The sequence below is a fragment of the Macrobrachium nipponense genome, chromosome 11, assembly GCF_015104395.2.
Source record: "Macrobrachium nipponense isolate FS-2020 chromosome 11, ASM1510439v2, whole genome shotgun sequence".
Lineage (NCBI taxonomy): Eukaryota > Metazoa > Arthropoda > Malacostraca > Decapoda > Palaemonidae > Macrobrachium > Macrobrachium nipponense.
In genome coordinates, this window is record NC_061087.1 from 12214435 (window position 1) to 12240275 (window position 25841).

At 36.6% G+C, this 25841-nt stretch overlaps 1 protein-coding gene across 2 annotated transcripts in view; it reads right to left on the reverse strand.

Moving 5' to 3' along the window:
• The window catches only part of LOC135223835 (uncharacterized), a 614631-nt gene that overhangs the window by 14765 nt on the left and 574025 nt on the right, over positions 1 to 25841 (reverse strand). For both annotated transcript variants that reach the window (XM_064262828.1, XM_064262749.1), the window contains exon 3: positions 4418 to 4556. In XM_064262828.1, coding sequence (XP_064118898.1) covers positions 4418 to 4556 — 139 coding nt within the window. The remainder of the gene's footprint in view (positions 1 to 4417; positions 4557 to 25841) is intronic.

Here is a 25841-nt window from a genome sequence, read left to right on the forward strand (position 1 = left end):
TCAGAAGAGCTTTCAAAAGCCTGCCAGGTCTTTCATTGTGTAGTATTTTCAATCTTTATGTTAACTACGAGTCTACCGAGAGGAGAACTAATACACTGAGAAATTTAGGTAATGACATCACAGTTTATATAATATTAACTACTCAACTGATTAAAAAAACTAATTTAATGCATTTTTTGTCTATTTAATGGAGATTCCCGATGACATAATGAGCAAATTGTGAAATGAACACACTGAACTTATAAACCAAGAACGTTTATATGTCAGTATGAAAGCCCTCAAATTATACTTTATGCGGTGTTAAATTTTTTCTCTTAATTTATCTTATGCCTACGTGCACATGAAGCACATCAGCCAATTCTCTGTGCTTTGATTTAATTTCAGCCCACAGGAGCTGAACGTTCAGCTGTTTACGATATACTCTTCAATTTTCGTTAAAGTTACCAAATATCATCAAGAAAAGGCCAGATCCAGGTATGAATGCATGCGCAATAATAACTTGAAAAACACGAATGACTGAACTATTTTAAATAAAACGTCCTCATAAATCAATTAATATAATCATTTAATTGATAGACGAATAAATAAAATGATATATACATAAAAGTAGGAGCGAGAAGCCTGTGATTCCAGTAACCTTAAGATAATTTGCGACACAACCTTTACCCATAACTCTTATCCATCGTCTAATTGTAACTCACTGTATTAACAATCCATTAATTTTCTGACCCACTGCACCAGTGACCCTTAACTCATGGCTGACTCGCTGTTATTTATGCGTCCGGTTTAATTACCCTTGCGCTAATCTGGACTCAATTAGCCACAAATAATAAGTACACTCGTAGCTCTTTATACCTACCACCTTTCTCCCAATCCTAAACACACAAGAAAAGGAGAGAGAGAGAGAGAGAGAGGAGGTATCCTGTAAATGGGTATTCAATCACAATTTGTACTGGTTGTTACAAACAAAGAAGTCCGACCTGGCTTTTGAATTAAATCCGATATGCCTGATCGAGTTAACATTGCGACCTTTTGGGATCGCTGAAATGACCAGTGGCATCACATCACGGTTCATCTGGCAAGATGTTCGTGAACTTGTCTGAGAGAGAGAGAGAGAGAGAGAGAGAGAGAGAGAGAGAGAGAGAGAGAGAGAGACTACGTATATCTGCAGAATGGTTTTACCTTACCGGAATATGGCATTACCTAGTAGCGTCCATTCCATTCTGAGAGAGAGAGAGAGAGAGAGAGAGAGAGAGAGAGAGAGAGAGAGAGAGAGACTACGTATATCTGCAGAATGGTTTTTACCTTACCGGAAATATGGCATTACCCTAGTAGCGTCCATTCCATTCTGAGTGAGAGAGAGAGAGAGAGAGAGAGAGAGAGAGAGAGAGAGAGAGAGATTAACATGATCAAAACCAACTAACACTGTCAATTATAATTACAATCATATTCTGGAGTAACCATATTGTCAAAGGCAGGATCAGATGTCATAATAAAGTGATTTAACATCCGGGAAGCTTAACTGCACAGAAATAAACATTAAGAACTTCCGATCTTGCGAATGTTCACATGTACGAAGGGACGGGGAGAGGAAGTGGAAAGAGGGGTTCGTTAAAATCTCATTCATCATAAGGGATTAGGAAGATGAGATGCTAAATAAGGCTAAGCGGCAGCCACGGACTGCTCTTGTTGTGTGTGTGTGTGTGTGTGTGTGTGTGTGTGTGTGTGAGAGAGAGAGAGAGAGAGAGAGAGAGAGAGAGAGAGAGAGAGAGAGAAGCTAGTTCTGACCTTGGGGGACCTCCCTTGAAATAGCCTTGGTCTAAAGATCGAGTTTCACCTGAGACTAGAGTTCAATAATAAAGAGCATCTCTCTCTCTCTCTCTCTCTCTCTCTCTGCAAACTTCAAATTTTATTATCCTGGTAATTTTGTTGTTGTATTCGCAGATGCCAAGTCAAATTAATTCGCATCACAGACATTGGCTGCAATTTACTAGATTTTCTTCTCTGAAGAGTAAAAACGCACCCTTCAGATGACCCAAGTACATCATGAAGAAAAACGCAACATCCAAAATTCCAAAAATAAAATCAGACTACAACAACAAGTAGGCCATATTAGTTGCTTTCTAGCGATATCATCACTCTAAAGGCCACTATTCACTCTTCAGATAAGAGTATAAATGACAGTAGTCGAATGACAAAGGCCGCAAAACGCTATTTCGGTTAAACCTGATATATAAACGTTAAAGTAATAAGTGTCTGACAAAAAAAAAAAAAAAAAAAAAAAAAAAAAAAAAAAAAAAAAAAAAAAAAAAAGAAAAAAAAAAAAAAAAAAAAAAAAAAAAAAAAAAAAAAAAAAAAAGCTCCAGTTAGCGTCACCGTTTTAACAGCGTTAAATCAAGGTAACCCAGAAATTATATTCCGCTGAAAGGTTTTACGTAAGAAACAGGAGAACGACCCCACGATGAAGATATTGTTAACAAACGCAATGAAATAACAACTGCTAATCATGTGCATTTCAAAATAAGGCGGAATTACAGCCATCTGACGAATTTCAGTATGAATTCCATGTCGTATGAATTCGTAATTCCTCGTTGGAAGAGTGGTTTACGCGCTCGCCTACCGGTTCGGTAGTCCCGAGTTGAATTCCCCGCTCTTCCAACGTGGAATCAAAGGAAGTTGTTTCTGGTGATTAAAAATTAATTTCTCGATATAATGTGGTTCGGATCCCACAATAAGCTATAGGTCCCGTTGCTAGGTAACCAACTGGCTCCTAGCCACGTAAAAATATCTAATCCTTCGGGCTAGCCCTAGGAGAGCTGTTAATCAACTCAGTAGTCTGGTTAAACTGAGATATACATAACCGTATGAATTCATTCGATAAACAGAACTGCTATCAAAGTTCGTGTTTAGTCACGATTATGACAATCAAATGAAAATATTTACATATTATTATTATCATTTCAGTAGATGAAACCTATTCACATGGAACAAGCAGCACATAGGAGGCGGCAGCATTGACTTGAAATTCAAGCTTCCAAAGAATGTTGGTTTCAACCTTCCGTCGCAGACCCCACACTGCAGCAGTAACTACTCATGATACAAAGCCAGTGATTTTTCATCGCCTCGGGGGAGACGCGAACCCGCGATATCTGAGTTGCATGCCACGACACTAACCACTATAACAGCCAAACCATTGGAAATGCACAGTTTGAACATGCCTTATAAAAGCCAATGCTCCTAAAATCACTTCCAATGACAATAACAATAATAAAATAAGCACGGAGAAAAAGAAATGTAACTTAAACATATTCCTATCAACAAAACGCCAAATACAACTATAGGATAAACCGAACAAACTGTAATCCAGACATAAAATCATTCTAGTTTATAATCACGAAGGTAAAATATAATCAAAGAAATACAGTTCACACAAAAACTGAGCACTGTAGGCACGCATACACATGTTGGTGTTCTTCTTCATTACATTTAGTCTTCGTAATGAAGGAGTACCTGTATCTTAATTCAGGTCTGGTGTTTTGGTCGGAGTTTATCACTGTGTCATTTAGTCCCAATCTGGCAAAATTCAGATGTAACCAAACTCAGTAAATCTTGTTTTTCCAGTTTAGGTGTACTTAAATACTCATTAGGCTAGAACTATACACAGATTCTCTCTTGTTACTGTAAACACTGCTGTGGTGTCCTACTTTTCCTCAAAGCTTTAAGAGCAACATGTTTTCGTTGACAGATGTACATACGAATAAAATAAATGGATGCAACACTTATCTAGAAAACTAGCATCTAATATATATCTTAAAAAAAACACTACAGTTAAAGTTAACGCCCGTCAAAACCAAAAAATCTTATTGCTGCCCTAACCTGTAACCACATTTGACAACCATTTGTAGCGACAGATTAACATAAAACGATCTTCTAAATGATACAGACAACCTCCCAGCCTGCATAGGAAATAAGAAAATGAACTTTTTACAGCCTAAGACGTGTGAGAAAGCTACGGTGCTGGAAAACTGGCATAACAAGATTTGGCTGTCTGCTGCCTTAACAAAGCTTGCAGACGAAGTGATTATATTGTAAACTTTCGGGAAAACATCTAACAGTATATAATTTTTAGGGTTTAAGAAGTTGTAGTGCTAAGGTTCAAGTGAAAACCGATTTTTGAATATAGATCCTCCGACCTCCTTGTCATTAGTTTAAATTTCCGAAAATAAAACCATATCACTGTATAACTGTATTTCTTCATGTGGTGTTCAAATGGTTTCTTTCACATTCACATAATCTTAATAATAACAATACATTACTAAATCTGTTACCCATACGTTCAAAAACAGGAAAACCAATAATAGTAATAATAAATAAGGTGATTAGAATAGTAGCCCTAACAACAACAACGGCTCCCTACCTTGATATCGAGATGAACGATGTTCTGATCATGAATAAACACGAGTCCCTCGAGGAGCTGTCGCGTGAAGCTTATGACGTCGCGTTCGTAGGGGACCCTATCCTCATCCAGCAGGGTCTGGAGATCTCCTCCAGCGGCGCTGTAAGAGAAGCAAGCAAATTTAGAAAGAAGTCAGTCAGTGGCGACAAGGAAAGAGGGCACCGTTCAGATACGGGATTTTTGCCAAACATTGATTTATAGTGTGTACACACACACACACACACACATACATATAAATTCCAGAAACATTAAAAATCACAAATAAGCCATTATATTCAAATTCAATTTACCTTGGTAATAACTTACCCCGGAAGGGTGACACTATTATATATATATATATATATATATATATATATATATATATATATATATATATATATATATATATGTATATACACACAATTATATAGACACATATAGATAGTATAATTTTTTTTTAATTTTTTACTATACTTTTGATAACTAACAACCAATTTTGTGGAGAGGCACTTATTAGTTATTATTCCCCTTGGTTGTAAGTTATTACTAAGGTATGGTAAATTCGATATTACACTTGATTTGTGGCTTAATATTGTAAGTATAAAAAATACACGCCTATTGTACACATATGTTATGTATAATATATATATATATATATATATATATATATATCTATATATATATATATATAAATTTATGTATATATATATATCTATTTTACATATGAACTGGCCCCACCCTTATGAACTTTGTACAGTCTATTTGCTAAGGAATTATATTGTTGGCTTTGAGCTACTGAATTCGCAGCCTCTCGCATCCACATATTCGTAAGTAATGCATTGTTCTTTATTGCTGGGGTTCATGATTAGCATTACGATAAAGTCAGTTTGAAGCGGTTGTCAAGTTTATCAAGGTAATCAGATTTTGATTCATGCCCCGACCTCATTCACTGGTCGTGGCAATCTGCCTTAGATACTGTCTGAACTCACACACGTTTGGTCCACGCGCAATAATTGTACACAACTGAGCACAGAGAGCTTGTGTAATCAACAAAAAATGACACACTTCAAGTCATTTTTATCTACCGGCCCGAGTTTTACACACGCACACACACACACACACACACACACACACATATATATATATATATATATATATATATATATATATATATATATATATATTTGTGTGTGTATAGATATATATGTATAATATATAATATATATATATATATATATATATATATATATATATATATATATATATATACATATATATAAATAATATATATATATCTATATATATATATATATGATTTATATATATTATATATACGTCTATAATAATATATAGATACATACTATATATTCTATGAGATATTATATATATATATATAATCAATATCTTAATAATATATATCTATTATAGTATCTAATTAATATATATATATATATTATATATATATATATATATATTATAATATACGTAATAAATGGGTTGGGTGTTGTGTGTGCGCGTGCAGATATTAACTGTTAAAAATCCATTGATATCTAATTCACAATACCTTGGAATTAACTTAGACTCAAAGGGAATTATGTGCAGTTACCCTGACTAAGATTCAATCTTGTGCCACTTCGGATTTGTCAGTGGTTGGTAGTGGAGTTGATCTTCTCAACTATCAAGGTGTGGTGACTTCGATATCAATGGAATTTTTTGCGGCTCATATTCGAAAACACACACGCACGCATGCACACACATTCCCCAAAACACATTCTATATATGTATATATATATATATATATATATATATATATATATATATATATATATATATATTAACTATACACCTTTCTGCCTTTGGATCCACTGGGGTATAGCCTTCAAGTGTCTCAGGAAGTCTAATGATGAGGCCCGACACTTTTTATTCCTGACCTCAGCAAAAGCTGATACCCATTTATAGCTTTGCATCTGCTGAGCGATTGGCTGGAGCCAAAAAATATGTGTATATGTATATGCTTACGTATACATATTTATAGACTAAATGTAGTAACAGGATGAAAAATAATTATATAAGGGAGAATAAGAGGTTTAAAAAAAACACCTCTGTTTTCCTTGACTCAGACATTAAAGTCAGACAGTCTCCCTTCAGCAATTGAGAGGCCTTTCTTTAAACGCCACTTATTCCTTTGTCATTCATATGATAAGTGCCCTGAATAGACCGCTGATGAATATATATGAACTGGTAACCTGTCCATTTTAGCGGATCCTAAAGGGGTGATCTCCTTTTTTCCTTTACGGTCAACGGGCGATGTCTTCACTTCTATCTTCTCCCTAATGTTTGGACGTTAACACGAAGCCAGACAGATAGTAACATCATGTAAAAATCGCTCTATTCGGATGGCGACAGGACGTTGTTGAAACCATCTAATTGTGTGGAAGGCAAATAAGGGAATATATGAGTGTTCTAACATACGGCAAAATCCGTTTCAAAAAACGGAGCGGTTTCCTCGCAACGGTTCATATCCCTCTGGTCTCAGAAATGAGGTTACTGTGTACAGTAAACTGCAGCGCGTTGCTCGATAATTATCTTTCAAAGAATTCTTCCCGTTCGTCGACCCTGGGAAGAAATTCACGAATGAAAGCGGATTCGTCCGTTTCCCTTAACTCATATGCCTCAACACCCTCACTGCAAGTTACACAAGAATCACCGCTCCTTACTCCCTGCCTAAAATTGGTCGAGGAATGCCTTACACGGTCTTCGAATGTGATCTGGCCAAATGGTCGACTCTCGGTCTCGAGATGGTGAGATTTTACATTTTCATCACTTCAACACAAGTTTCGGCTTATGTTCGCAGCAATGACCGTCTCGTGTTAAAAAGGAGGAATATGGTCGATCCACTGGTCTCTTCTCCCAGCGACTTCTTATTATATCATTCACAATTCCGGCCTTCGATTTCGGTGGCACCCTGTTTTAGGGGGAAGTGGGAAACACAGTATCTTCAACTTGTCAAATGTTGCAGAAAATTGTCTAGACAGAATCTGAAAACCGTTACTATACACTAAAGTAGATGCTGAAGTCGAGAGAAAATAAATAAATATATTATTATATTTTGTATTCGTATTACTTTTGCAACAAGTAACGTGAATACCAAATTTCTCTAAACAAAACATAGAGACAAATTAGGAAAATAAGTATTTAAAATAAACAAACTTAAAGCAAAGGGCATTCAGCATAACTGGTCATAAAAATGAAAGAATATTGGAGCACCTAAAACCAGGCGATGGTATTTGAATACAAATAAGTCTCTCATTCTCGTTAAACCTCGCGAAAATAATTCCACAAACGACACAAATAGAGTGAACATAAGCACAAATATGCATGCATTTATGCCCGAATGCGCTGGCATCAGTAAATATTAAAGAGGGGAAAGGAAGTATCAAGGCTTCCAAGAGAGAGAGAGAGAGAATTATGCTGTTCCGAAATCGGCGGTGGGAGAAGTAAGAGGACTAGGAAAGAATGCTAATGGGACCATTTGGGATATATGCAGAATATGCGACACACGAACCCAGCAGACAATCCTTCATTTTCACACGACCGTGAGTCGGGCGATAAAATATTTCTCCTGGAGAGCAGTTCATTGAGACGAAATCACATACATCTTGTTATTATGTGTACTAGCAATGAACTTAAGGTTGGGGATGTCATCCTTTCCCCTCTCTCTCTTTCTCTCATTTTTTTTCAAGACCTAAAAGTGGAATTTGTTACTTTCACACTGCAGAATTTCTCCATGTTCCGTTGCTCAAGTTTACTTAGGCCGGTTCATGAGTAGCCAAAATTCGCCATTAACGAATTTTTACTATGATTCTAAAGACAAAGAATTGGAAATGTAGGATATGAGTTCAATTCTTAAAGAAATCAGGAAATCAACGTACGTCACTAATGCAAAATAACTGTTTCCTTTACATGATAAATTTCAAACTTGAAGATGCATTACCTGTCCATTTACAAGACGAATATTTCTACATTCGCTCATTCTATGTCCTTTTAAATGATTATTTTACAATATCTTCATAAGTTTTCTGGACCTTGGAACGTCCCAACTCGTTCCTACCCCCTCTATCAAAAAGAATGAATTGGAATAATAAGCCTTTTCAATTCTCCTCGACTTATGAAGACTGAATCAATAAACAGCCTGCTGTTTGATATGCATTAAAACCTAAACAAAAACTTACAGAAGACGCAAAGCCATTCCTGAGAAGGTAATCCAAAGAAATATGCGCAATTCAAAATCCTTTTATTAACGATCTAAAAGCCTGTATACCACGGGATATATAATCTCATAAACGTGTTTATTCAAAGAGAGTTTATTGGGGTTTTCTCATCTCCTCATAAGGCAAGGCTGCACAAGTAAACACGGTCGCTATTGCTTGAACATTAAAAAGTTTATTGCAATATTTGCAATGGGCCTTACCAGTGTAAGTACCATGCATGACTAGACTGCAATGGGCGACTAAGTATGCTGCCTAGCAAGAATATTATAAACACTTTCTATTTAACATTTATGTATCTAACGAGTTCACAGGAGATAGGATCTCAACTCAACTATTGGGAGCATGTTAACAAACTGGTCATTAACGTTCAGGTTATCAGTGAAAAGACATTCAAATATTACGAGGGATTTTAATATCATTCTGCAAGGCCCATAAGATAGATTAAGCTTCCACGAGCCTTAATTTAATATTACAGTAATTCATTATCTTTTAATTGAAAAAACAGGGTTTCGTTGAACTAGCGGCGCAATAAAAAAAGAGAGAAAAAAAAGCGTGAGCATTAAGTTCCAAAAGCCAGATGACATGCAATCAATAAAAAAAACCCAAGAGCGTCATAAGGATAATAAGACAACTCCCTTATTGTCCTAATACGGAAGGGCAACTCAAGGTTCCATCTAATCAGTGAAAACAGAGACAAACATATTTCATACTGATAATCTCTGCCGTTGTCTAATTGGGACAGAGGGAGTTGTAAACATCCGTCAGCAACAGACGTTAATGTACAAGTTAATGTAAAAAACAAGAGTGACTTTTATACTTGAGCCTCTTGGGCAACGGTCCTTATTTGCTTCGATTTCTTTTCACGGTTATAAGTCAAGGATGAAGCTGGACGGATTTACTCTCTTTTACGAAGAAATTCTAATGAACTTTTATAAGCTTTATTGGGGATTTGGGTATCGGTAACTTTCTTTGTGATGCTTCACTACATATTTCTATTTCGGCGTCTTTATTTTGCAGTTGGATGCAACATCTTGGTGAATCTGTTTGTTCGTATATCTTCTTAATTATTACTGTTCGTTGAGTCGCTATTTCATTCACTCACCATTATTATGCATTCGCATGCTGATAGAAAAGGAGGCTTTGATGTTGGTTCATTTAGAGTTTACACCAATGGTGAGTTTGATAATCGATAGGGCTAATTTTTGACTGCCGATGGTTACTCCATGTTTTTGGTAAAAATGTCTACAGGTTCAATTCACTAAGCGAAGGGTTTATTCGCCAATTGGGTTACTTGGCTATTCAATTCAGTCAGTTGATTTCCAATTGATTACTTGTGGTCCAGAAACCTTTATATAAATAACAATGGACTCGTCTCAGGATCAAAGGCCGCTTCTACATTCAAACCTTTCTTTGGACTATAATATTTTCAGCAAAAATCTTAATGAAATATAAAGAAGACGAGACATTATGAGTTGAGAGTGACTGTGTGGTCGTTACTCTCAACTCATAATTTCTCGTCTACTTTATATTTCATTAATATTTTTGCTGAAAATATTAAAGTCCAAAGAAAGATTTGAATGTAGAAGCGGCCTTTGATCCTGAGGTGAGTCCAGTGTTGTTTATATATATATGTATATATATATATATATATATATATATATATATATATATATACATATATATATAAATCAATGGGTGATTCATCATACTACTGCGTCTCCGGTTTGAATTCATTTGCTCCCTCTCTTGAGCAAGAGTCCGTGTTTATCCAAGTCCAGCACAGCTTGCCAACAACAATAACCAAGAGTGTAACAGCTATGTATGTGATGGGAGAGTGAACCGTATTATTATAAGCAGTTTCCCGACCTTCCATTACCTTGACTTCCAATACCACACAGCCTTATCCATCAACTATCCTTTAAAAAAGTCACCGAGTAATTTGGCAACCGTTGCGATGGGTCCAATTTTTCTCATACGTTTGCACTGCAGCCTCCGACTTCTCCGAGTCCCCTCCCGACACCACCACCACCTAACTTCACTTTTTTAATCTCCGTTATCGCTCCGACAAGATTATATAAATGAGCTCTAATAGCGCAACGCTTATAAAGCTAGGCAGCTGCTACTGGAAGTAATATCAGGGATAATTAAGCAGACTCCTACCACCATTTTAGGATGTCGGACAAACCGCGGGTCGGCATTAGCTCCCCATCCTTGCAACGAGGACATGCGACAAGAGATGGGGTTGATAATGGCTCTGGTAATGGCGATCGCTGCTGCCACCGCTTGACAAGATGGGGAACAAAATACGGAAATCAGACGAAATAAAAGAGGCTGGGAGATGATGTAGCCATACAGCGGAACCTTAAAAGTTGGTGTTTGGATGGCGTTGGTCTAGCAGTCATTTATATTGTTTTGGCTTCCCTGACCCGTCTACAGATTCGTTCACTGGAGGCTCAAAAATAATACCTCTCCAGAACAACACCAGTGACGCTTCAGAATTATGTAAACTGCAATAAGATGGCAATGAGGTAGGAGATACGCCTCAGGAGAGGTACAGGACATTCAATACGATTTTATTTACAGTAGTAGAAAATCTTCTTCAGTCATTTCTCCTTGGAGAACTCTAAAAAACGAAAACACCAAGTTTCTGCACCTTTCAGCAAGGTGCTGAAAAGATGCCTTGTAACGGGTGAGTATGACATCGGTTGGGTGTGCAGATGGGTCTTGTCCATATTTTCACTCTTTACTCTGATATTCTCTCTTCTTCTCTCCTACTATGACAATATTATCAACTCAGTCAGACAGTCGCCCGACTCTATTCCAGTTTCCTGCTCCAAAGAAAGCGAATACGATTACCTGATGATCGAAATGCATGTCAATCTTCTGCATTGAGACACTGATGGATGGACCATCAGAAATCCCTTCTTCAAATTGACTGATTAACAACCCAAACCCCTTATTTGGACATCAGTACTGCTATAGCCTTCAAATGACAACTGATTTATTGAGCTTTCAATCATTAACTACATGAATAGGCAATGTCTAGAAGTCTGGCTTCGGCCGATTCTTTGGCCGGCGCGACCGGAGGAAACCTGAGACGGATATTTGAAATTGAAATCTGGAACCTCAAATCTGACATCATGATGTATGTCACCACAAGACGCTCCCTATCCGCCCGCCCTTTAATTTCAGCGGCGCCCCTCCCCCTTAACAACAACAACAAACTCTAAGATATCCTTTAATTAATCATGATACTCCGCGCGTCCTTGCAAGTATCTAAAGGGTACGAAAGATATTTTGACTCTCAGATGCTTTGTTTTTTTATCACGTCCATGAGTTGATTTTTTCATATCTGAGTTGAAGGACAGTTGCTAGTGCATGATCTGTAAGTTTTATGGTGCATATTACAAAATATATCCAGGTCTCACATCATTGGGGAAAACAAGGATATAGTTAGTTCTAAGGGGAAGGTCGAGTCTGAATAACCGTCACATTCACAAAACATCGCGTAGATTATAAGGCTTAGTGTTTATATAACAAATACGCGCGCGCACGCACGCGCACACACACGCACACACACACACACGAACAGTTAAACTTTACAGAAAAATACAAAGCAAAAGTCTGATTTAGTAAAATAAATACCGATGCTAATCAGAAGGTATAAACTACTTAACAGTGATTTGAATTTAATAGATCACCCTCTTGTTATGGCACAGATCTACTTTACTGCAACAATTCAAACGTTGAAGACAGTAATAAATTTCATAAATCAATCAGGACACTAAAACTCTTATGATAAACTTTTCTTGTCTTTCATACGATATAAACACCATTGGACCATAGTTATGATATTATCTGGCCTGACAATAAATCATGATGAGGAATATAAGTGGGAGATAAGGAGGAGTGAGGGGCGGGGGGTGTGAGGTAACACGTGGTAAAGTAGTTAGCAAAATTGCCAAACTACTCTGTCTCCCCAATCTCTCTGAAAACATTCGGAAATAATCGGTATATCCAAGAAAACGGGAAACGCACTGTTCTACGGTTGCTTTAAACCGAACGTTCTCATCTACGTTTCCAGTGGCAGGAACTACATAAATAAATATATAAATAAATATATAGATAAATCTTCATAACACCTTTATAAAACTACATAAAAGCTAAATAAAAAAATATACAACAGAAGTGAAAGACAGTTTCAATTTGTAAATGAACATGAATCACAAACCAAGCAGAAAGGCTCTATGACTTGAAATCGAAGACCTGAGGTTTCCTCATTCCCACTGTACGGTAAAAGGTGAAGCCTTTTTTGCTTTGTCTGATCCTCAGCTTCTGCCTGATGCCTTGTTAGGTCAAAATGTTGCCGGTCTAGTCACCTTTCAACTCATCTAGAATCTCAACCACGACCTCAGTCATTTCTCTGATGAGTCAGCGCAAGTACCAAAAAGCATAAATGACTCAACATTCGTTCAAAAGGAAATTCAAAGCTGAGAACAAATGTTCCTGCAAGGAAACTACTCATTACTTAAATTTTAGTTGTATACTTATTGAATCGGAAGACTAAGCAGACGACTTAGCAATAGTACAAATAAATGGTGAATGCCTGATATAAACAAGTTTTATTTAATATTTTAGTCATACTCATTTTTTCCACTAAACGAAACATCCTTAAAATGACTTAATCAATACGTACATTTTAAGGCTTATCACAAAATACCTTTTAAATAAATATTTTCGAACAATTAAAATTTTTTTTCCCAAAACTCTATTTTCAGCAGTATTCACAAATCGGCTTTAGAAAAAAAATCAACTTTTTCATATTCCTGAAATAATGCTCTGCAACTAATCTATACCCTTAAGCAAAATCAAATCTACCGAGTTAACATCTCGATGTTTTTCGTAACAATTTATACCAATACTTTTCTCCTTTACATTCATGCTTCTCAGTTTACTAATCTTATATGGTATATTATTATTATTTGGAGGTTTGCGAGGCTGGGCCTCCAACAAAGTCACTTTGGAGGTCGCCAAGAGTTACGAGCGACATCCAAAACTTCGGGGAAATTTCGAAAGGCGCGACTGGCATCCGTCGAGTGGGCGAGATGTCCACATTTGGGTTAATGTTGTATCCTCACCTGTCTATGGTAATGACTTTTATTGCATTTGTTTACCTACGCAACTTCCAAAGGCTTCCTCCATCCAATTCGCCCTAGTTTACCCCACCCTCACCTAACATGAAATCTAGTGGGTCAGGTATCATGGCCATCTTGTTGCAGGTATCATGAGTCAAACGACACAATTTCTATCTCAGATTACTGACTTTTCAAAGATAACGAAGGGGTTTTATGCGTCACAGTGAGGGGGTCGGAACACTGTAGTGGGGATAAGCTATAAAAGAGTACACGGAAATGGAAAAAAAGCAATAAAGCAAAAATATGCCAGATAAAGGAGAGTAAGGATACTGAGACGAAAGAGGCAAGGAAGAAAGAAACGCGAGAAGAAAGAATAACGAACAGCGATTAAAAAAAAGAAGAAGAAGAAAAGCTACCCAAATACGGGATTCAGCAAAGGAAACATGAAAGGAAGACATAACGAGGAAGAAAACGTCCAGGAGAGAAGACGACCATGAAAATTAAGTCGAGGGAGTCTCAGCGATGTTATGAAAGCTTCGCCGAGCAAGGTTTGGTCGTGTTAGAATTTAATGATGAGATCACTGGCGCCAAACGGATGGTGTTACCATTCGCTGTCACCTGCAACCAAATCATTCGTCAGCGAGCCAAGGACATGGAAGCCCTAAAACCCTTGGAAAAAAAAATATACAAAGAGGGGATCAAGTTTTGCACACACACACAAAAAAAGCAGCCCCACTAACGTCCGGTCCTTGAGAAAAGAAAATGGCGTCCACTATGCACTTATCAAATCGACAAAAAACTTAGTATCCATTCAAAGGAATGATAATCACTAACACGAAAGTTAGTTCATTTGTTTGGGTAAGAATAAGGTAACTTTTTGGTATAAAATTAAATAAAAAGAAACTAAATAGAACAGCAAGAAAGCATTGCTTAAAACAATACATTGACATAAAAAAATAAGTCCATTTTAAAATATCTTTACTAATTTTAAGATAAGACAGCAAATACATTTGATAAGGTCCAAAACCCAAGAGAGAGAGAGAGAGAGAGAGAGAGAGAAATTCTCACTGCCATTTAGGATTAAGTACTTGTTTCAAGATCGGAGATATCTTGGGCAGTCCATTAAAATTCTTGTGATCGCAATACGAGGACAAACTGCCATGAAAGACTGATAATGTGGTCAGCCGAGTCCCGAACTCACCCGCATCACCAAATGCGTAGTGCGTATCATGCATAATCAGCATACCCGCAGTCAAGATTACTATTGTAATTTCCTAAATCAATTCAAACTAAAAAAAAAAAAAAATTCAGAAGCAAAATGAAGACCGAGAACTTCGTGAAGAAAAAAAGTATATACTTAGAATAATTTGATCGATATCACTGAACAACTACTATATCATATGCATGAACCTATAAGGCAAAGACGTACTAATCTATGCATTAAATTTGCCAACTCGGTTCTAGGAAATAGAACATTTTCGAACAAGGAAGCTCAAGCAAAAAGGAAATGGTCCTACGTATCAGACAGGTTAATATTTGGCTACACTATTTGTTCAGAGTAAGTGACCACAATACTTACTTAGGCAAAAAGAAAGAAAAAATAATAGGCTCTTACAAAAAAGCACGTCTCATCTCTTGAAATGAATATTTCCTTGCGCCTTTACGCTCAACGTATCCCAAGATTTGTATTAATATCCGTCGGTTAATCCTTAAAAATCCCGCTTTCCCAAGGAATAAGTTATCACGAGTAATAAAACTGCCTTCAAATATCGTTGCAATAACCTTATAGATACGAAAGGTACCTGAAATATTCATTTATCCCACGGACGATAAAATAATCCATTTCCAAACAGATTATTTGTACCCCATTCTTAATCCTAAATGCCCAAAAAACTTGCCGAATTATCAGCAAACCCTGCAACCAAAGCTCTGGCTGGTCGAAGCTATGAATGATTCAACTCATAAAAAAAAAACTCCAAGTCACTCATATCAATAGTTTTTTTTATTTAGCAGCCGATGGGTGGTAAACTGTCGAATCGCATCAATACAAAGGATAAATAATTGAACATGAACATCATATCTTCTGCCGACATTAAGCTGACTTTTACACAGACGAATTTCTTGCCTTTTTATCCTTTCCAAGCAGAGCCACTCCGCAAGGCGGGAGGCCGAAACCCTAAAGCAAATGCCAAGTCATGTTCACATTTTTATGAGTTTGAAGTTCCTCCGCCAGGCACATAATGAAGCTGATATTTCTTTCTGCTGTTTAAGGAGACGATGAATTATCAATTTAGATTTTTACCGCAGCTCGTAGCACAAAGCAACGGCAATCTCAGCCTCATGCAAAATATTTTGATAGGACGGACATGGCGATGATGTTATAATGGGAATTTACCTTTCACTTAACAAGAAAGGTAAAACATCAGATGTAAAGTATTAGATAAACTCGAAATCTCTCGTCAACTGAACGCGAATTTTAAGTCCTCAAAATATGTAGTGCATTTATTTGTACGTCAATATTAGGATAAATATAAGGCGTTTGTGTGATTGGAGAGATGGGATTTAAAATGGATCTAAGAAATATAGGTAATGGAGGAAGTATTAATTAATGAGGCATAAACTTTCGAATATTTAAGAATAATGACATCCAATAAAATCTCTCAAGAGTTGTACTTTAGTGAAGGAGTAAAAAAATGACAAAAATGCGAAGGCTGAATAAGACTTAGAAATCAAATGTAGAAATTGCATATGAAAGTAAGATTATACAGTAGTCTAAGATGTATATTCTATACGGACATGAATTACGGTATAGCAGTGAATCTAATAAGGATCTTCTTGGTCAGAGAATAGCGCTTTAAGAATATTCTGAGATAGAAATGACGCCAAAAAGGAAATTAATGAAAACCACTAATATAGATGAGATAATGGTGACAAGGAGATGTAGATGGTTGGACACGTGTTTGTGTGTACAAACGTTTACATTCAACTAATAAAGAACTCCCAGTTTATTCTCGGGAAACGTTTTCATCATATGTCCAAAGCAACGAATACACCGGAATATTCTTCAAGGTATAAATTGACTTACTGCATTTCGTAACCGCTTGATTTCAGTGGAAGGGCAGGGGGTTCTGTTCGAGAGGTAGATAAAACTAATAACAGTATCAGGCGAACAGCTTTCAAGAAGCTGAAGCTGATAGCCTAGATAAGGAAACATGAAAAACTTCTTGCACAACAGTGAAAGCCTTCGTGATAGAATGGCATACAGGTCGGGTCCAACGTGCTCTGTTCCTGCGAACACAGGTTGAGGTTTTTAACCCCATAACTTAACAGTATCTTGAAGCAAGTGTCATGCTTTCATTCTATCGATAGGTAACCCTGTGGAACAATGTAATAAGAAACCTTTTGATGAATGTTCAGTCTCTAACGGTGACATTTATTTCACGGCATATACATACATATAAGATATATATTATATATATATATATATATATATATATATATATATATATATATATATATATTATATATAGTGTATATAATATACAGAGAGAGAGAGAGAGAGAGAGAGAGAAATGTGAATGCGCATATGAACACATAAGAGGTATAAATAAGTTATAAAATAAAGATAAATAACGGCAATTTAATAAAAACACGATTCTCCATCATTTATCAACATTCAATACAAAAGAAGCCATTCAACACTACCGTATACGCACAGAGATGGAGGAAAAACGTCCCCGTCACTGTACAGGTAACAATAGTCTCGAGATCATAAATAAATAAAATCAGGAGAATTAACCCCGTAGACATTTTCGTCCAAGTACAGCAGAAGCTTCCAAAAGAGCGAGGGTTCACAATCGTAAAAATTTTAAAGATAAAAAAGACGTTATCAACTTCATTTAGTACAACTTCGTGTCATTACACCGAAATGGTTAAGGTAGAACAATCACTACATCAAAGTAAAATGAATTAAGAAGAAAAGTCAATACACGCAATATATAAACGGATAATTAGCGTAAGTCTTAAATTAAAATGTGAGAAAAAGTGAGACTGGAGATAGCACACGATGGCGTGACGCGCAAAAGAACCCTCTGACGGTTCGTTAATTAAGACTACTGTTAAGACTTCCTAAGGTTTAACTAAGCAATCAAGCAAGCAATGAGAAAAGGTGTCTCTCAAATCATATGTATATATGTATATATATATGTATATGTATATATGTATGTATATATATATATATATACATGTGTGTGTGTGTGTGTGTGTGTACGGTACATCATAAAAATTTAAAAATTATAATAGAATCTGTACAATTAAAAAGCAGATGAAAATGAAGGCAAGGAGAGCTTTGAAATCAAGAGGCCGCCGGCAAACAGCTGTGACTAAAAATCTCTCAATACCAAAAATCTAGATAGATATAGCAACACAGTGATTAAACAAATTGATAAAGACAGTAATTAAAGAGGATACATGATGTAAAGGGGGAAAGATAGATAGAAAAAAAATACGAAAATAAAATGATGAGGATAACAATCAACAACAATAAAGTCAAAAGAGATCCAATAATTAGTAGAAATAAAAATAAATACAGAAAGATAACAATTAAAGCAAAATCTTCAACAGCGATCTGGGAGGCAAAACAATTTCTTCTTTTTCCTCCAACGTCCAAAGGGTCATGTTAGTCTCAAAGTCCAATTACAACGCAAGGATGCGCTAATGAGGGACAGTTCCTTAAACGGACTCCAAGGACGTTAGCAAAACAAAATAAACAGATACGATGCGTCTTACCTCTGGGGATTTTCTCGGTTCCAGAGGTTTCGATAAATTATCTTAGGAGTGAAGGCTGCTACGAAGGGCAATCGGGAGGCAATATCGTTTTGTCTGAATCTATGTTCGTCGAAGCGCTGGACGAAGATTGCTGCGTATTAAATTAAATTCCCTGCTATTTAAAGGCGAAACTTCAATGGCCACTGGATTTGGACTTTAATTTCTCGGAGGATAAGGAGAATGTAAGTGCCTTTCAATAAGAAAAGTTTCATATCGGAACTTTAGACATCTCAAAAAAAGGAGAGAGAGAGAGAGAGAGAGAGAGTTAGAGAGAGAGAGAGAGAGAGAGAGAGAGAGAGAGAGAGAGAGAGAGAGAGAGAGAGAGAAAATGTTTAATAATTGATATTTGACAGCCAGCATAGAAAACCAAGAAAAATAAGTTTTATCTGTTAAAAATGAGCTTTGATAAGTAAATATTCCCACCAAATCCAAACTTTAACTTTGTGGAAAACTTCATTACAGGCCAAAACTATGCCCAATGTTACAACTAAAATCTCTAAAAACTCTATCAATCAATAACAAGAATATTGCAGCAATGACGGAGAAAACGATCCATCTGGGAATGTTACAAACCCAACTCTCACTTCAGAAACATCAGGGGACAAACCACAAATGAAAGTTTACCACAAACGTGAGAAAAGTAGACCGCAAAAGTAAAGTTGAGAAAAACTAAATAAAAAAAAAACGCGGCACCTACATACAGCTGCCTTTCTGGAAGGGGGTAAAACTAAGTACTTGGTCCCAATATTGCGTGTGAAGATAGATGTCACAACGACCATCTCGGGGCATCTGTTTTTACATCGATGCCCATTAAGGTTGCTCAGAAGTTTTCGCGGTAACCCCCAAGGGGATATGGGGGGACGAGGCTGAGAAGGAAGAGAAGAGGGAGGCAAGTGTGTCCAGGGCCAAATAACGAATTTGGTAGCCAAGAGTTTGATGAAGGAACTTGAAGGGGGCGAGTTCCCTCGAAGGAACACTGGTATGATCTTTTGCATTGTATTCATTCCAGTTGGCATCGGTAGCCACGTCGTCAACCAATACAATAATTATAAACTGTCCCCAGATTTCATCAAAAATTTTATTTCAAATTAAATTCGGAGACCAGGGTATTTCATAAGATTTCATTCGGTGTCATTGTATGAAACCAGGAATAGAGAAATAAAATTAAGTTAGCAGTTATCATTACCTTGCTAAGTATTCAAGCGAGATTTATTCATTAATAAACACGACATTTAACCGCAACAAGCGTGTTTCTTTCAATTATTTTTCTCTTTATTGCTACATATCAACAAAAACTCAACAATTGTGACAAGTGAAAAGATACCCCCTGACGCCTTCTCAAAAAGCAGAGACAGTCCAACAGTCTCTGCCTAATGTAGACAAAATATGCCACCACTTTCAGTTGGAGCCAAACCTGCTCCAATCCATCTCTGCCGCCAAACCAGACTCGGCTCAATGTGTCCTCTCCGAAAACACATAAAAGTCTCGAACCTGCCCTTGTTTCTTTGAGCACTTCGCCGACATATTCAAAATGTTCACATACACTTATGAATATTTCTACTCGTTCTTCAGTTATTCATTGTGATAATAATAATCATAATAATCTTCTTTAAACTTTAGCGAGCATTTCTTAACTTGAAAAAAAATTATTTCATGACATGTGACAAAGGAGAATTTGTTATATGGTATGAAGTGCGACAAAATAGTGGCTCTTCCCTTTCGTAATGCTACGTACAAGAGGATCGATATGTTCTTGACCGTGTCCGATGCAGTTCTCTCTTGCCCAAACAATATGAATCTATCGTAGGCATATCGAGGAAAATACATTAACTTTAAATTTCAAGGGCAGAATCGATCATTTAAACACAAAATGTATTAAACAATTTAACGCAGCAGTTTTGTGAAAAATTGGAAGCTTCATTCACATATTACCAAATCAATTAACACAGCGTAAAATGATTAGCATACAGCGCAAAACTACAAATTACATAAACACATCCAGTTCACATAATATATTCTGTTACGCTTTTCTTTCAAATGCTTTTCCAATGGACATACATCAAGGCTTTTGTATCCCTAGTGGTCATTTAAAAATAGAAATTCTAATAAGCTCATCAGTGACCAAAGAAGGACTTTGTCAACAACTGGGTCCAACGACTCCCCCAGCAAGACGCCACAGCACTTATTGACATTCTGTGGCGTTCGTGCAAGAACGTGCTAATTCACCCCTTGCTACCAGAACCAGAGTAGCAGCCGGAGACGGGAGCAACCAGCCACGTATATATGTTCTAGGACGGCGTAAGGTATGCGTCGAAGCCGCAAAATGCCTCTCGAGTACCAATTCCGTGGTTGCTAACACGCATGGAATTGCAACTTGTGCACCAAGGGGCTGTGATGGCGGACAAGAAGGCATACGACTTCTATATTTTCGTGATGACCGCTGATTCACGAAGAAAAAACCCTTAAGAGCATTTTTCTTTTCAAGTAACCGAAAAATCATCATATATTTCCATAGCAAGGTGGTTAAAATTCATGTACGTCTGAATTGCAGTTCATGTTCCTCGACAATACTTCACCATTACTGAAAATGTTTTCTCGACAATAGTTTCATATACAGCCGTAATGTCCCGAAAACACTGTCAGTTATAGAAAGGGATACGAGAGAGAATAATAAAAACATCAATCACGTTATATAAGTCAGGAGAGAGGAAAAAACTAAACATCCCTCACATCTAGAACCACAGAAGGTCAGTCGCCGTAGAAGTTTCCAAGTCCAATTTAAATTGACATTCTTGTAACTCATTCGTCATGGATGTCTTCACGGTCCAATCACCATGGATGCTTTCACGTTTTAGTACAGCAGACATTTTCTTTGCCATAGAGGAGTTTTTCTTTCCTCTTACGTGTACAGATTCGATCAGTTTTCCTCGTTTCAGTCTCCAGTGTATGTTTCCAAACTTCGAACATCACGGACATCGCCAATCTTTAGCCAACACTGAGAATTACTCACTGTTTGCTTGTCCAGGGAATGGTAAAGTATATTTCTCCTACTCGCTGCCTGACCTACTGCAGGCCAGCCATCGTCGCAGTTTTCATATCATGAAATTTACATTTCTACTTCACATTTTAACTAGGTAAATGTTTGATATAATGAATTTCAATATCTGAATGCATTATCATCCTAAAATAAAAGATACTTTGAGGTATGTTAAGACTTTTCATTCCCCTACATCCCCAAAGATTCAAAATATTTTTGTCAAGAAAGTTTCTATTTACCTCTCGAATCGAATTTTTAAAGTGAGTTCCTTTAGAGAGTTTAATAAAGAAATTCTTTAGCAGTGAAGATATGGACAAACTACCTACATGGCTTACCTAACGAATCCCTTCTCTATCTATTCATCGATCTATGCTCTGTGTCTGCTTCTTGCCTTTGCAAGTCTCTCTTTAACCTACATCTACGAAAAACATCTTGTTCAGCAAATATTCCTTAGCGGTTAATTAATGGGAATGATAACGATCACGAACCACTTCATGATGACCTAAAATCTCGCAAAGATAGGCTAACTAGTGCGTCAGCGTAGAGCTGAATACCTACAAAAGAGCAATAAAGGACTTTCAAATTTCTAAATTATACACGACTTCATCATATTCTGGCTCTAATGTCTCCTCCTAAGGTACAAGTTAGGCAACAGTATCTTAAATATAAGTTAAATGAGCTTAATTACATTCTAATCTGCAAACTATAGAAATAATAATTCGGTTAATGAATCTGACCAAATGGCGCCTTGTGAAAAAAAAAAAAAAAATTCAGCGCCAAAGCAGTAAAAAGAAACTACTCTTTTTGCAACAGAACTGAAAGGCAATGATTGTCGCTTGTAAAGTGAGCTGTCGCCGGACTCAGATTTCTCTAATTAGACTTGATGACAGACTTGCTATCTCGCACATTTTGGATCACTAATATGGAGAGTTGCTGAGTTGGCTAACCTTGCAAACGTCATTAGAGACATAATAATATGCAAAGAATCTTGATTTCTTTCACTTTTCTCCCCCAAATATAATAAAATTGTGAATATAAATGTTACTACAGAAAAACGTCCATCAATTTCTTATTTCACAAAACCACTGAGAATCCAGTGATAAAAACTACACTAAGATTTATGTCTTGCCACATTAGGTCATAATGATTTCCTACGAAAGTATTCAAATGAATGCCATATGTCAATCCTCTGATTACCTTTTTTCTTCAAAACTAGCTTAAAGAATGGCATAGTATGGAAAAATTGAAGAACTACCTTCTTACTCATTTACAAAATAAGAGTCAAAATGCCCAGTGGAAGCAAGTAATGATAATCTTACATGAATTTGGGACATCAGCTTTTACAGGTTATGGATCCATCTTTGGCTTAGTTCAGAGGGAGATATGTAAATACCCCAAGAACGCCAGAATACCCTAACCACTTTTCAAGGCTGTCTGCCTGATTTAAGTATGATGTAGTGGCCCCAAAAATAGATGTCAGTGCAATTTTGGGATTCGTTGGGTATACCTGTTACAACTAGCCTTTACAGTTCGTTTCTAGTCGCCCTGAGAAGTATGCTCAGTCGCTAGAAGCTTAGATAGTATTAAAACGCAAAAGCCGAAATAATTTAGATATGACAACATCACGTGTTCTACTGCCGGAATTAGATGTCAGCCCAATTCACACGAGTAGTCTTTGGTATCTGGCTGAGAAAACCTTTTGCAAAATTATTAATAAGCAGAACTCATTTCCTTATCCCATCGCTGAACAGCAATAGTGCCGAAGGTTCCAGAAGAGAAAAATGTAACTCGTGAATACGCACACTCGGATTATATTGCTGCTACACCCAGTGTTAGCAGTGTGGGGAATGCTGCTAATCTTACGCAAACAGAAAAACTCAATTTCATGAAAAAATACGATCAAATGAAAAAATTATATGAGTTTGCCGAACATACACATCTGAAATAATTATCAGGAAGGGCCTAATACAGTCAAGAAAATGATTAGAGTATCAAGCAGTTTAGTTGGAAGACTTATAAAATTGAAAATTAAAACCTGCATAACAATATTCAGAAGTTCAGCGAATGAAAGGATGAAGCAAATATTAACACCTTTAAAAGAAAATTGAATTTTGTAGGTAACATACCTTAAAAAATGATGCTACTGTACTATCAAGCATTCCAAAACTTTCAAAACTATCAGTTTTGCATTTAGCTTAATTAAGGACTTGAACAAAAAAAAGAGAAGGAAGCCAATAATAAAGAAAAGAGAGAGACCAACGCACACATCAAAGCGAACCGGCCATGTATCTGGTCGTGGATCGACAAGTTAACAAAAGCGCTTAAACGACCCCGACCCTAATTAACTCGGGAGCATTATCCTAAAAGAGCTCCACCGAGGATCATCCACAACCTCCATAAGGAAAGAAGCGAACATAAGAGAGACATTTATAACGAGGCCTCGATGGCTTACGAGAGAGAGATCTTATTTGCATAAAATATCGTGTTCTACATTATTTAACTGCACACTCATGCGACTCTCCAATCTACCTTCGACCTTATTCGAGGAACCGGAGCGATCGCCTTTCGGAAGAGGGGTGGGGGGGGGGGGGGGGGGGCGGCGGCGGTTCGGAAACAAATCGTGCTGTACGTATATCTCATCGCTTTTCCGTCTCGGTAAATTCTTTAAGAGCTTGCCAGATTTACTTATGTGTGACCCAAGCAACCTCTCTCAAATTTATCCCCTTGTTTGTCTCGATAAATTCTTTACAAAGCTTGCCAGACTGACTCATGTGTGACTTTTGCGCATGAATACATTAATGTATGCAGGTATGTTTATGTACACCCCGTCTTTCTTTGAATTTATATACCGCGTTTCATCACTTGTTCTCATCGATAAACTCTCCAAGGAGGTTATCATTTTTATTCCTATCTTACGTTTGCACTTCGGCGTTAATGCAAATGTACCCATAATGAAAATTCAAACGTGTAAATATGTTTATTACAATCCCATTTCTTTCTACATACTCAACGGACTCAAAGGTAGAGACAAATAATGATACTAAGTGAGTGTGGAGTCTTGTAAGTAATCATAAATTTGGTCTAAAATGTGCCCCAGCAGCATGCTCTATGACTCTAAAAATAAGACAAAAAAGGCAAAGAAATAATCGATCTTTTTTCATGCATCAACATTTCATTGTCATCTTTAACCACCGGTACATACATGCGTACATACATCATACATTATAATGTTTACATCATTCAACACGCGCACACACACACACACACACACACACATATATATATATATATATATATATATATAATATATATATATATATATATATATATTTCGTGTATACGTATATACAAACCGTGTGTGAGTGCGCGCGCGTATGTGTGTGTATATATATGCAACAAGCTGCAAATGTCCTTTAAGATCCAATTCGCTCTACCTCTAAATTAATATAGTTTCACATATGTTAACCGAAGGGGAATTTTTAAGCTGATAATAATTCCGTCCTCTCGTGGGTTCGAACCACATAGACTATGAGAAAGTAAGAGGTAATAATGATCTAATACGAGACTGGAATAAAAATTGAACTGACGAGCGAAAGATCAAAATGCTTCATCTATCAACCTTTCTTAAAAGCATGTAAAAGAAAAAGACAAATTTTCTAGGATACTGAGGTATAAGATTACAAACGCCTCAAAGGCAACAAAGCTCGATAAATGCTTTTGGAAGAAAATTGGAGCTAAATCTATTCTAATATTTTAATGATACATCTCAAGCTTTCTTATCAGGATCTCAGGGTAACGAGATAAGCTTAAAAGAATATTCAAGAGAAATTTAAGAACTGATAATAAATGTCTCTTACACGCACCGGTATAATCATTACTCAGTCGAAAAACCTTTAGGAAAACATCACAGCGCAAAAGAATAAAGGTCTGCATAAAATAAAAGTCGGCTGCATGACAATCACCATAAAAAATTCGTTATGGTAGATAAATATAAATACTATATAAATAACTGTAACTTGGGGAGAATCAAACAGAACAAAAATGTTTCTATATTACACGAGAAAAACAAAACAAAAGGTACAGGGTAGCAAATAGAATTTAATCAGTGTTAAAAGAAAACAGACGAAGACGAAATC